Here is a 12,594-nt window from a genome sequence, read left to right as displayed (position 1 = left end):
ATGACACGGGGAAAAAAATCTGTCCCCGTTACTGCGTCATCAGATCACCGTCCACTTCACCGCCCCATCCCCGCCGTCCCCTTCACTGCCATGTAGCATGCACCCTTCCCTCTCGCCACCTCACCGCTCTTCAGCGGCCCAAGAATCTCCCTCCCTCCCCCTTACCTTCGCGACGCGTTAGTAAAGAAACTTGAGAGATGTTTACAGGGTTTTAATGATGTATTATTGTGTTCTTGATTTTAGATGGAAAAAAGAATTTGGAAAAAAAAAAAAAAAAAGAAACTTAAGGGAGGGAAGGCGCGTGGCCACCGATCGCACGCGCGTGGCCCCCTCCCTCCCTCCGGCCAAATCTATCTCCCTCCCCCTTACCTTCGCAGCACTTTAGAAAAGAAACTTACTGAAGCCAGCAAAGCCTGCCTGTGCCTGCAATCACGTATGTGTGGGCGGAAGCTTCTTCTCTGATGCAACCGGCTAGCCGCGGGTAACTGCCACTGTGTCATTCTCTATTGTGTAGCACTCAGAAGGATCACGAGAAACTCTGTGTGATCTTTAGCATGGCTGTAAAAATGATACTCTAGAAATCTACCACTCAAATCTGAATGCACAAGGTGGAAAATGTTAAGGCACATTTGTTACTAACGTTTGAAGTGAGCTTCCTTATGTAATTTTTTTTCCTTCAATAATACACGACTCAAACTGCTGACTTCACAAAATTAATGGAGAAAAAAGGATCTCAGATACCAGCTTTAACAAGACTAATGTAAGTAGGGAAAGCCACTTAGCTACTAGGCAGACTACATATCTGGAAAGTTGGACAGGGGGGAGGAGGATAACACAATCCCTTTAAAGCCATTTTCAAGGTGGGGCCTTTCAGCATCCGTGTGCGTGCTTAAGACCGACTGCATCCCGTCTCCTCCAACAGGAGCATGAGACTTAGCCAGTCTTAAATGCGTTGGATGGGGCAGGATTTGGCTGGCATTAAATGTGCATACATAGATGCTGATAGACCTAGTGGTGACCAGTCTGGAGAGGGTGGGAGGGAAGAAAAGAAATGCTGGACACCTATGAAGGGTGGGTGAGGAAGAGAAGGAGAGAGAAGCTGGACACTGGGTAGGGAGGAGAGAAATGCTGGACACCAGAGGGAAAGAGAGAAGCTGGACTATGAGTGGGGTGGACAAAATGGCTGACAGCTCACCTAGAGAGGCACGTATCATTGGACCAACCCTGCAAGCGAGTTGCTTCGTTCATTTTGTAAATTACAAAAAGAGAGAGTGGGTAAAAAAAGAAACCTGTCTTGAAAAGCAAGCTTGGATTTTCTCCTCACCTGCAGAAGTCAGAGCCACATGTATTAAGGTAACAGTGATAGCATAGTCCCACATCCATCTCTTCACCACTGCGGCAAAGAGCAGGCCGCTGATGAAATAGGTCAACTCCAAGGACAGCACATTCACTGCAGAAGGGACAAGAGATAATGGAGTGAGTGAATACCCAGACTCTACCTGGCTCATGGTCATTTTAAACTTGTCTATGGAAATTTGTGCCTGGTTCTGAATGTCATAAATTCCATTTATAAACAGAGTATACTTTGGTTTCAACATGGAAAAGCCATTAGGAGGAACAATCATACCAGAAGTGAAATGCAGGGAGGTAGATAAATACTGTGTAAGTGATATACAGTGCAATGGCTACTTTATGACCAAATTAGACAGGGCTTGCATCTCTGCTCCTTTTGGTTTCTGGATATTGACTTTTGGGGAAAGTATATAATCTGTACACGAAAGTCACAGAAATAGCCTTTGGAAATTCTAAAAAAAAGCAGAACAAAAAAGGTAAAAAGTGCACTGCCACTGTGACACAATGGTGTGTTTCCTCTTCTATTCACAGACTCAGACATAATGGTGGTAACAGAAGAGATAAAGGGCTAGATTCACAAACCTGCCCGATAGGGCCCGATCCAATCAGGTCCAATGAATTCTTGATACCCCAATATGCAGATGGGGGTGATCGGAGGAACGCCCCCATCTGCCGGGCCCGGCATATATATATTTTTTTCAGGAGCTGGGAACTTTTAAGAGACTGTGTGCCAACTCTCCTGCTCTCCCCAAGCCCTGCTCTTGCCGCCCAGACTCTCCTGCTCTCTGCCGCCTTTCCTGCAGTGCGAGCCCACGGGTTTAAATCGGGGCTGCACTGCGGCATGCAGCCCCACTTTAAACCCACGGGCTCCCATGCAGGGAAGGCGGCAGAGAGAGTCACACTTCCTGCCTTCTCTTTCTTTCCCTATTGGTTAGAATCGGCACCAAAGCAGAGCTCAGGGTAGAGGGCAGAGAGCAGAGCAGGGACCGGAGTTGCACGATTCCCCCGGTGCCTGAAACCTCTTCCTACATAACAAGATTGGGGCAGAGCAGGGTAATGGAGCAGGAGAGTCGGCAGAGACCTGCCTACTATGCATGCGTTTCTCCTCATTTGCATGCACGGATTCGAAGCAGCTCACTGGAAAGCTTAGTGAATGGGGCCCTAGGGAAATCTGGTCGCAAAGGGGTCGTAAACCGATCGATACACGGTTTGCTTTGTGAATCTAGCCCAAAGTATCTCTCAGAGTACCAAGGAATGGGTGGGAAGTGTGTTCTCACTAATGGTGTATAGTGGCGAATGGTGTGTTTATAGAGAGCGTAGGGAGACTGTGTGTCGCTTTGTGTGTAGAAGGGTCTTGTGAGTGAGACGGAAGAATCTGATTCGGAAAGATCCAAATTCAGATCCCAAAGTGCGGTCGTTGGCGTAGTAAGAGGGGGGTCTGCCCTGGGCGCCGGCACCCCCCACTACCGTGCATGTGCCCCACATTCCCTTCCCCCGTACCTCTTTATCATTCCCAGCGCAAGCAGCAGCAGCCTCAACCTTCTGCTTGCGCCAGCATTGGCTCTTCTTCTGACATCACTTCCTGGACCGGCGCCTAGGAAATAGCATCAGAGGAAGAGCCGACACTGGTGCGAGCAGCAGGTTGGGGTGGCTGCTCATGCCAGGAATGTTAAAGAGGTACAGAAAAAGGGAAGGAGTGGATGGGGGTGGGCAGGGGAGGGGTGCCACTGCCCTAGGCGCCTCTCACCCTCGCTATGCCACTGAGTGCAGTGGTTCTTAAATGATGTGTTGCGGCATACCAGTGTGCGCAAGTGGTGGAGATGTGCCATGAATTGTGGGTATTTTAGAGGCAAAGCTTGGGGAGGGTGCGAGAGAGGTATGACGAGGCTTGGGAATTTTTTTTTTTTTTAAATTATTCATTTTGAAGAATGTAATTTTTCTCCCTTCCATTTCTTTATTCCCTACCATCACTTTCCAGTATGTCTAGTTAAAGTCTAAATGTTCACAATCCCCTTTTTTTGTATTAGTTTTATCTTTTATCTTATTTTAACTTGTAAACCGGCTAGATACTTGCTGATAGTCGGTATAGTAAAATTTAATAAACTTGAAATTTGAACTTGAACTTGAAAGAGTGGCGAGGCTGAGGAGCACATGCGAGAGAGGTGAGATAAGCGAGGTGAGTGAGGGTGGGAGTGCAGGGTGGCATGCGCCCAAGCATCGCCATTCAGATCCAAGTCACCCTCTCTGCTGTGTGGCAGAGCCAGAGAGGGGACCGTGCAATGCATGGCAGTCATACCTGGGAGCAGGGCCTGCTTTCCCCAGTCTTTCTGGGATGGGACACCTCATTGGGATGGTAAGACTCGGGTATGCCCTTTACCTATTTCCTGACTTTGTGCTTCTTCCAGTCACTGTGTCTTTCCTGATTTAACACACCTGTGGTTTTCGTCCTTTCTGCGAGTGTTTCACTGTGAATAACTGAACTCGGCTTTTGGTTCTTTTTTATGACGTCTAGCACCTCAGTTTTCTATATCATACTTATGTGAATTAGGGTTTTCTTCACTAATTAACATTAAATGCATAAAAGAGAAAGATTTCAATGCAATGAATATGAAATGAGGAAATGTTTGTCTCGCATGTCTCCACATTGACAAAAGTCACCAAAAATATCAAGCTTGTGTTTCACACATCTACAGCTTTCTGACATTTGTTACTTTTATTCATAGTTTAGTTAATGCTTTTCATTTTGTGCACTAGTGCGCCAGAAAATTTTTTTTCTTTTTACAATGTGCTGCAAACCCAAAAAACATGAGAACCACTGCCATAGTGGGATCATAGTCGATAAATGGGCCTGATGTGACTTTCTCCTCTTGAGAGAAAAACGACCCATGTCACTATGGAAGGCTAAGGACCTATATCCTCCCTAGAGAAAAGTAAATTGCCATCATCGGTCCCTTGAGAGAACTAGGAGGCAAACTCCAGCCCAATCCCCATTAAAGAAATGCCAATTCATCATCCACTGATGAAATCACAATTGTCAAGTGTCCTTTCTGCCACTCTTAAGAGCCATGTTGTCCGTGACAATTGGCTTGTGACAAAGCAAAGCAAAGGCCTTGTCTGAGAGCTCTCACTTTCCTGGAAACAGGACAGAGCAGCACAAAAATTCCACTTGGCCAATGTCAACCTCTGCTTTGTGTGCTGCTGATACAGCTGCAAAATGCTTCTGACATGGATAACCTGGACATACTGGCCTCACTTGTGTATGCTGGACACTACAGACCTATATTTTCACTTGTGTATGCTGGACACTACAGACCTATATTTTCCCATAGCCAGGCCCAGCCTGTACCTTGCTGTCTGTAAACACCTGCAGCCTTTGCAATGCTAACGTTTTTGTCTCCATTCCCTGCTGGGAGGATATTTCTCCAAGGTTCTGCTGAACTGTTATCAGTGCTGTATGACTTCATATGCCAGGCACCCTGGAAAGCCATAAAACTTTTATAATGAGCAAGGATCCCTGCAGGACGATGTGGGTGTAGCGAGATGAGAGAACTTGATACCAAAACATTTGCTCCCTGTCTCTGAACCAAGTTATGGGAACCAAGCAGCTGGATTGTTGAAAGGTCACCTTTGCCAACTTTCAGCATACAAGGACACCATCCCGAAGATGCACAGAATTGTAAAACCACTAATTAGCATCTACATATCTCAGCGCTGAAGAAGGAAAGTTCAGCAAGAGTTCTCTGTTTCTGCAAGCCCCCCCCCTACTGGGGAGGGGGGGTGGAGGTGAGAGAGGCGTGGACTGAGAGGAGGAGTTAGGTATACATTATTTTATGTACCAATAGGGAATTACATAACCAGAATTCGGGGATGTACTTTTTGGAACAAAGGAAGAATTTCTCTGTATAAAAAACACGTGCATTCTAGGTAAAGCCAGAGAGATTCACTTACTTATGCTACGAGGATCTGCTAGCCCCCTGCTAAGCATATGGGTGCAAGTTCTCTCCATTGCATATTCTGAACTGACAATACATTTTTCTGATATGTCTCTGCTGCTGTAATACTGTAAGTTTTTATACTAACAATAAACGAATATTGTCTGTTTTGGAAGATACAATGCCGTCTTGTAGTTATTCCAATGAGGTAAACAAAGCAGCCTTTACTTCACTTCTTTACCCATTACAGGAAAAGGTCAACTTTTTGCACCAGTTGGAGACTCCTTGTTCCTCCCTACTTGTTCATTACCACCACCACCATGATGTTGTCTAAGAGGAAATTGCCCAAGATGAAGGCTCTCCAGCACCAACCTTATCACTTAGCTCTTCAACATGGACAAACAAACCAGTGCTACAAATAGATGGACTAACGCTCCCCAACGGGTGTATTGTTACAAAACATGTGGACCAAAGACAAAAAAAATTTACAGACAAGATGCAGGCACAGTTTATTAGGAAAAACAATTTGTTGCGTACAAATAGACCACTTCTTACAGAATAAGGGTCCCAACAAGGGCCGTGTTTCGATCAACACGTCTTCTTCAGGGGTTCTACTGATCAGTGCAGCAACCTCAAAAGAAAGCAAATTTGTTGTGTGTCCCTTGATACCACCATTTTATGGGACCCCTGAAGAAGACGTGTTGACCGAAACACGGCCCGTGATGGGTCCCATATTCTGTAAGAAGTGGTTTATTTGTATGCAACAAATTGTTTGTTTTTCCTAATAAACTTTGCCTGCATCTTGTACATCTGTCTGCAGTTTCTTTTTGTCTTTGTTCCACTGCATCCTCACTGCAGATGGGTTGGATTTGTTCTTTGTCCAAACTCTACAGCAAAACATGTGCCAAAAAGAGAGTCAAGTAGTAGCAAAAGGTCTCAAGAGTTTGCCATCTGGGCATCTTTGCCCAGTGCCCACTGTGTGCGCTTACCTAGATACTTGGAATTTGACTGAGAAGGTTCCGTCTTAAAGTCAAATGGAATAAGCCCATCAAATATCTCCAGCCTATTAATGGCAAAAAGTGACATGTTATGTGTTCAGAGAAAACATACAGCCATGACCTTGCAACTCATCCTGCACAACTAAAATATAACCTAAGAAACAATGCAAACACGATTCTTTCAGTCACTGTCTCAATTTAGTAGCAGAAGCAAACTTTATATGACTTTAATGCATGCCTTTTAATTAAAACAACTGACTTCATGTGTATTAAGATTGGGAAAAGTGTAACTTATTCATTACTATAATTTAATAAAGGTCCCCACACATCCTTAAATTTATTATAATAACCTTTTTGAACAGCCAACGCTCTTTCCATTTTATACACATGACAAACTGAAGACCACCAAAAACAATAATTCAGTCTTCTACAGTCCTTCCAATTATGTGTTATTTGTTGGATGGCAACTCCTGTTAATATCAATAAAAGCTTGTTATTATTAGCAGATATTTGACATTTAGCTCTCATAGACATGCCAAATAAAATTGTGTCATATGACAATGCTACATGGTTCTCTAACAAACAATTTATTTGATCCCAAATAGACTCCCAAAATGCCTTAATGAATGGACAATAAAACAATAAATGATCTAAAGTACCAGCTTCCAAGTGACAATGCCAACATCTATTAGACTTAGAGCAATCCAATTTTTGTAAGCGAACAGGGGTCCAGAGTGCTCTATGCAACAGGAAAAACCATGTTTGCCTCATAGACGCAGACATTGTACACTTCATCCTCCAGGACCAAATACGTGGCCCTTGAGACGCACTAATTTGATGCTTAATCTCAATGCTCCAAATATCTCTAAGTCCAGTTTTTGGTTTCTTATTTAAATAGCCAGATAATAATTTATACCACTGTGCGGCCTGGTGACCCAGGAAGTCTGCCTGAAAGCATAAAAAAATCCAAACTAAATTGATTATTAAGAGATTTCCATTCAGGGAACCCTGCCTGAATAGCCTGCTTCAGTTGCAACCACTTATAACTTTATTTTTTATCTAGACCAAATTTAAGTTGCAGCTGTGAAAAATTCCAGCAGTTTGCCAGTAGATATAACATCATTTAAGGTTTGTATACCTGCTTTAATCCAATCCTTCCAGACAATCTTAAAACCGCCTATTTGGATCCTGGGGTTTAGCCATATATTTTGATATGTAGATTTTTGAATTGGAAGAGGTGTTAAATTATTAATAAATCGTAAAGGGGGCGTGGCTTTGGAGCGGAACTAAATGGCTGGGTAGTGGAGTTGCTCTGTGAAGACAAGCTATTTGACAGAGATCATAGCCAGAAAAAATTCAAATTTCACTCTGAAAAGTGAGGTAGAGGCGGATAATGGCTTCGGGAAAGCAAAACAAAAATTTGGCGGCGGGGAGCAGCTCAGGAAGCGGGAAGCGATCGAAACTTGATACGGCTTCACCGATGTCAGTTCCGTTGCCGCCGGAGGATGTAGAAAATAAAGACATAATGAAGGAAATACAGGCGGTAAAGGAAATAGTATTGGAATGCGCTAAAAATATAAAAGAAGTGAAAGAAGAGGTGGTATGTTTATCAAATAAACTGCAAGCAATGGAATTGAAAGTGGATCAAATTGAGAAAAGAGTGGAAAAGTGTGAGGAGGAAAGTATAAAGCACATGGAACACAGTAAGGAAATTGAAGCACTGAAAAGGGAGCTGGAAGATTTGTCCAATAGGGAACGAAGGAGCAATTTAAGGGTGCTTGGGGTCCCGGAGGGAATTGAAAAGTCGGATCCGATTGGATTTTTGATTAATTTTTTGCCCAAGGTGCTCCCGATGCAAAACAAGTTTCCATTGGAAATAGAACGTGCACACAGGGTCCCAACGAGATTATCAAACAGCCAAAAAGGACCACGTCCACTGATCTTTAAGCTACTTAGATATCAACAGGTAGCTGAAATAATTAAATTGGCTAAAGATAATAAAAACTTAAAGTGTCAGGATTCAAAGATTTACATAGTGCCTGACTTTGCCAGAGCAACGGCACAAAAGAGAAAGCAGCTATTAGACCTGAGACCACAGCTGAGAAGTCTGGGAGCTAGATATGGGCTCATATACCCGGCAACTATGCGGGTCACTTATAAAAATAAAACTTTGAATTTTGATACTGCAGATAAACTTAAGGAGTTTTTGGAGCAGTGTGAATCACCAATGGCTACTTAATAGAGACTTGGATGGAAGTATTTGTGTTCTTGGTTGAAATGTTTATTTTTGTTTGGAAATTTCTATGTTAAAGGAAGAAAAAAAAAAAAAAAAAAGAGTTAATAGGATTCTGAAGGCATGGCTGCAGTTGGATTTCAAATACATTCCACATTCTATCTTGTCATGAGGCAAATGGAATGTAGCCTGCAAGAGTATAAGAGATGCAATATTACAGACCTTTTAAAGGACAGAGGTTAATAAGATGGATTGTACTGACTTGCTGTTTGGACAGACAGACTGAGAAACGATAGAGGATTGTGCAAAACAGATTGAAGGAAATAAGTTCTAAATAGTATTGAGAAGATATAAACTACAAGCAAGAGGACATTAAATAGAATGGATCTGCAAGCAAGATGAGAGTTAGACTGTGACTTTGTAAGCCTTACAATTTTCATTTGCATAAAAGGGGAAGTCAGCTGTGATATATGGAATAAGACATTGTAATGGAAATTCTCTAAATGCAGCAGAGGATTTTTTGAAGATGGTTCTGGTATATAGTTGACCTGACCTTAAAATAAAAATGACAGAGCTACAATGGTCAAAAAAAAAAAAAAAAAAAAAAAAGGAACAGGGTTTGTATATGTAGAATGTGAAGGATCTATGATTGGCACCACAAGTTTGAAATTGTGGTCATTGTAAATCTTTATGCAAAACAATTGGAAAGGAGATTTAAGGTGGATCAAAAGATGAGACTGAGAATGTATAAACAGTAGTGTGAGAGGATAGAATTTGATATGGATCTGCAAGCAAGAGGAGATTTGAAATGAGACTTTATGAGACATATAGCATCTTATTACAAGAAAAGGAAATTTGTTGTTATGTATGGACTATAGTTTTAAAATTGCAAATCTATTAATGCAACAAGAGTCATAATATTGTTGTTTGGGATAAAAATTGGTCTGAACTTAATATAAATAATGGTGGATATACGAGGAGATTAAAAAAATAAAAAATAAAAAAAAAAATTAATTAGAAGTTTTGGTAAAAGTGAAGGATGTAGGAAAGTTTGGATGTTATAATATAAAGCATATGATATAAGAGAATGTTGTGAATGGAGTGGAAATTAAAAGGGTAGCAAATATGCTAGTGTGGAAATGGGTATGGAATGTTAGGAGGGTTATGTTAAAGGGATAAAAATTGTTGTTTTGGGGAATTTATTGACTTTTTGAATAGGAAAAGTTAGGAAAAAAGATTTCCATTATATATTTAATAATATTTAAAAGTGATATTTAACTTGAGGGAATGTGATGTAATCTGACATGAAAGATGGATGTGGTTTGGATGAATGTAATTTTAAAATTTGGTGTGATTATTTATGTATTTCAATAATATCTTAATGGAAATGAGTGAGTAGAGAAGGGAGGGTTCATGAGAGATGGGGGAAAGGAAAGGAAAAAAAAAAAAAAAAAAAGAGGTAATCCTTGATAAAAAAAGTCTTGTGTGATAAAATGATATTCATTTTAATATGATAATGATCTGGCTAATGGTTTTAAAATTATAAATATAGCTTGTGGGGAGTTTATCTATTGCCTAGTCAAGGTGTGCGTTTCAAAGTTGGCAAGTAATTTAAGGGAGGGATGGGAGGGGGAGGGGATTAAGAATATGGGAAGGGGTATAGGGGAGGGGATGGGTTCTAATAATAATTTTAAAAAGGGGAAAAGAGGTTATAATATTGATGTGAAGAATATTATTGATTATTGTTTTGATTTGATATAATGACTTTAAAAATTTTTTCAATAAATGTTAATGGTCTCAACCACCCGATAAAAAGGAAAAAAGTATTGCTATATTTAAAAAAACAAAATGCGGATGTCTATTTCATACAGGAGACTCACCTTAATGGAGATGAATCAAAAAAGCTAATTGGTAATTGGGTGAGAGATTGCTTTTTTGCACCGGCGGTGGGGAAAAAAGCTGGGGTAGCAATTTTAATAAATAAAAATTGTTCAGCAGGATTTAATATGGTGAAAGCAGATAAATTAGGAAGATGGGTGCATGTGAACATGAATATGGGCAATAATACTGTGGCGCTATTTAATGTGTACGTACCTAATTCGAATCAAATTGAATATTTTAAAACTCTACAACCAATAATTTTACCACTGGCTGCTAATAATTTGATAGTAGCAGGAGATTTTAATGCTGTTGTGGACCCTTTATTGGATAAAAAACCTAGTAAAATTTTAAAATCTTTAGGGTTGGATAATTTTATAAATTCTTGCAATTTAAAAGATATATGGAGAATTCTTCATTTTAATGATCGAGATTTTTCGTTTTATTCACATGTTCATAAATCTTTTTCTAGAATTGATTATATTCTTGTTTCTGATGGGCTAATACAAGATGTTACACAAGCCTCTATAGAACCAATAATTTTATCAGATCATGGAGGAGTGTGGATTTCTTTAAATTTTAATGACCCGGATAATGGTAGGCCTGTATGGAGATTTAATAATGCATTGCTTGCATATCCAAAATTTTGTGAAGAATTTCAATTAAAAATGGATGAATATTTTCAAAATAATATTACAGAGGAAATATCTACAGAAATAATATGGGATGCTTTTAAAGCAACGATGAGAGGGCAAATTATATCATTTTCAGCTTATTCTAAAAAACAATTAAATAAGCAATTTACGGAACTGGAACACGAAATAAAAGATTTAGAATTAAAATTGATTAATAAGTGGGAGAATTCTACGTTGCAAACTTTATTAAAAGCAAAATATAAATATAATGAGATTTCTTCTAATTTGGCTAAAAAAAATATTATGTGTCAGCAAGCTTTGTATTATGGTAGTTCAAATAAGGCGGGAAGATTATTGGCTAATTATCTTAAAGTGAAAAAAAGAAAGATGAAATTGAATGCAATAAAAGATGAAAAAGGTGAAACTCATTTTCAGATTGGTCCTATTTTAAAACAGTTTTTAAATTATTATAAAAACCTGTATTCTTCTGAGTCTTATTTAAATAAAGAAAAAGATGGTATAGTGTTTTTAAATAATATTGAAGGTCCGAAGATTCCTGATCATATAAAAAGAAGTTTGGAAAATCCAATATCTTTACAAGAATTACAAACAGCATTGAAATCTCTTAGAGTAGGGACCGCTCCAGGTGGTGATGGTTTTACGGTAGAGTTTTATAAAGCATTTCAAAATACTCTTTTACCTCATTTATTAAATTTATATCAGAATCAACTAAAGAAAGGTTGTATATCAGGCACTATGGCAGAATCATTAACTATTGTTTTGCCGAAGCCAAATAAAGATCCCATGTTGGTTTCAAATTACAGGCCTATTTCATTGATAAATGTAGATGGTAAATTATTAGCCAAACTTTTGGCTACACGTTTGGCAAAAGCTCTTCCTCACATAGTTGGTATGCATCAAACAGGGTTTGTTGCTCAGAGACACTCTTCTAATAACACCAGATTGGCATTGCAAATGTTATATTTAACAAAAGAAATTGGAGATCCGGCTTTTTCTGTGTCTCTAGATGCAGAGAAAGCTTTTGATCGTGTGGAATGGACATTTATGTATCAGGCCATGGAGTGGTTTGGTATTGGTTCGGGATTTATACAAATGATTAAAACTCTGTATAGCTCTCCTGTTGCTAGATTATATATCAATAATAATTTTTCTGATTGTTTTAAATTGCAAAGGGGAGTTAGACAGGGATGTCCTTTGTCTCCTTTACTTTTTGATATAGTGCTTGAACCCTTATTATTAGCTATTCAACAAGAGGAGGAGATACAGGGTATACCGCTTAAAGATAAAGAATATAAAGTTTCTGCATATGCGGATGATATATTACTTCATTTGAGGAATCCGGAAACAACCATTCCAAATTTATTGGTTTTGATTGAAAGATTTGGAAAGTTTTCAGGATATAAAATAAATTGGACTAAATCAGAAGTTCTTCCTTTAAATGTGCATTGCACAAAAGGATTATTTGACTCATTACCTTTTATTTGGAAAGAAGAAGGAATAAAATACTTAGGTATATGGATAAAAAACACGCTTGATGAGACAAT

General features: G+C 39.5%; 1 protein-coding gene across 6 annotated transcripts in view; it reads right to left on the bottom strand.

Annotated features, from left to right (window-relative positions):
- Positions 1-12,594, bottom strand: part of TMEM244 (transmembrane protein 244) — a 47,768-nt gene that overhangs the window by 6,913 nt on the left and 28,261 nt on the right. For all 6 annotated transcript variants that reach the window (XM_033955615.1, XM_033955618.1, XM_033955616.1 and 3 more), the window contains 2 exons: positions 6,275-6,348; positions 1,325-1,450 (listed from right to left, as the gene is read on the bottom strand). In XM_033955615.1, the coding sequence (XP_033811506.1) occupies positions 1,325-1,450; positions 6,275-6,348 (200 nt within the window). The remainder of the gene's footprint in view (positions 1-1,324; positions 1,451-6,274; positions 6,349-12,594) is intronic.

The sequence above is a fragment of the Geotrypetes seraphini genome, chromosome 8 (genome assembly GCF_902459505.1).
Source record: "Geotrypetes seraphini chromosome 8, aGeoSer1.1, whole genome shotgun sequence".
Classification (NCBI taxonomy): Eukaryota; Metazoa; Chordata; class Amphibia; order Gymnophiona; family Dermophiidae; genus Geotrypetes; species Geotrypetes seraphini.
This window is presented reverse-complemented; position numbering and strand designations above follow the sequence as displayed.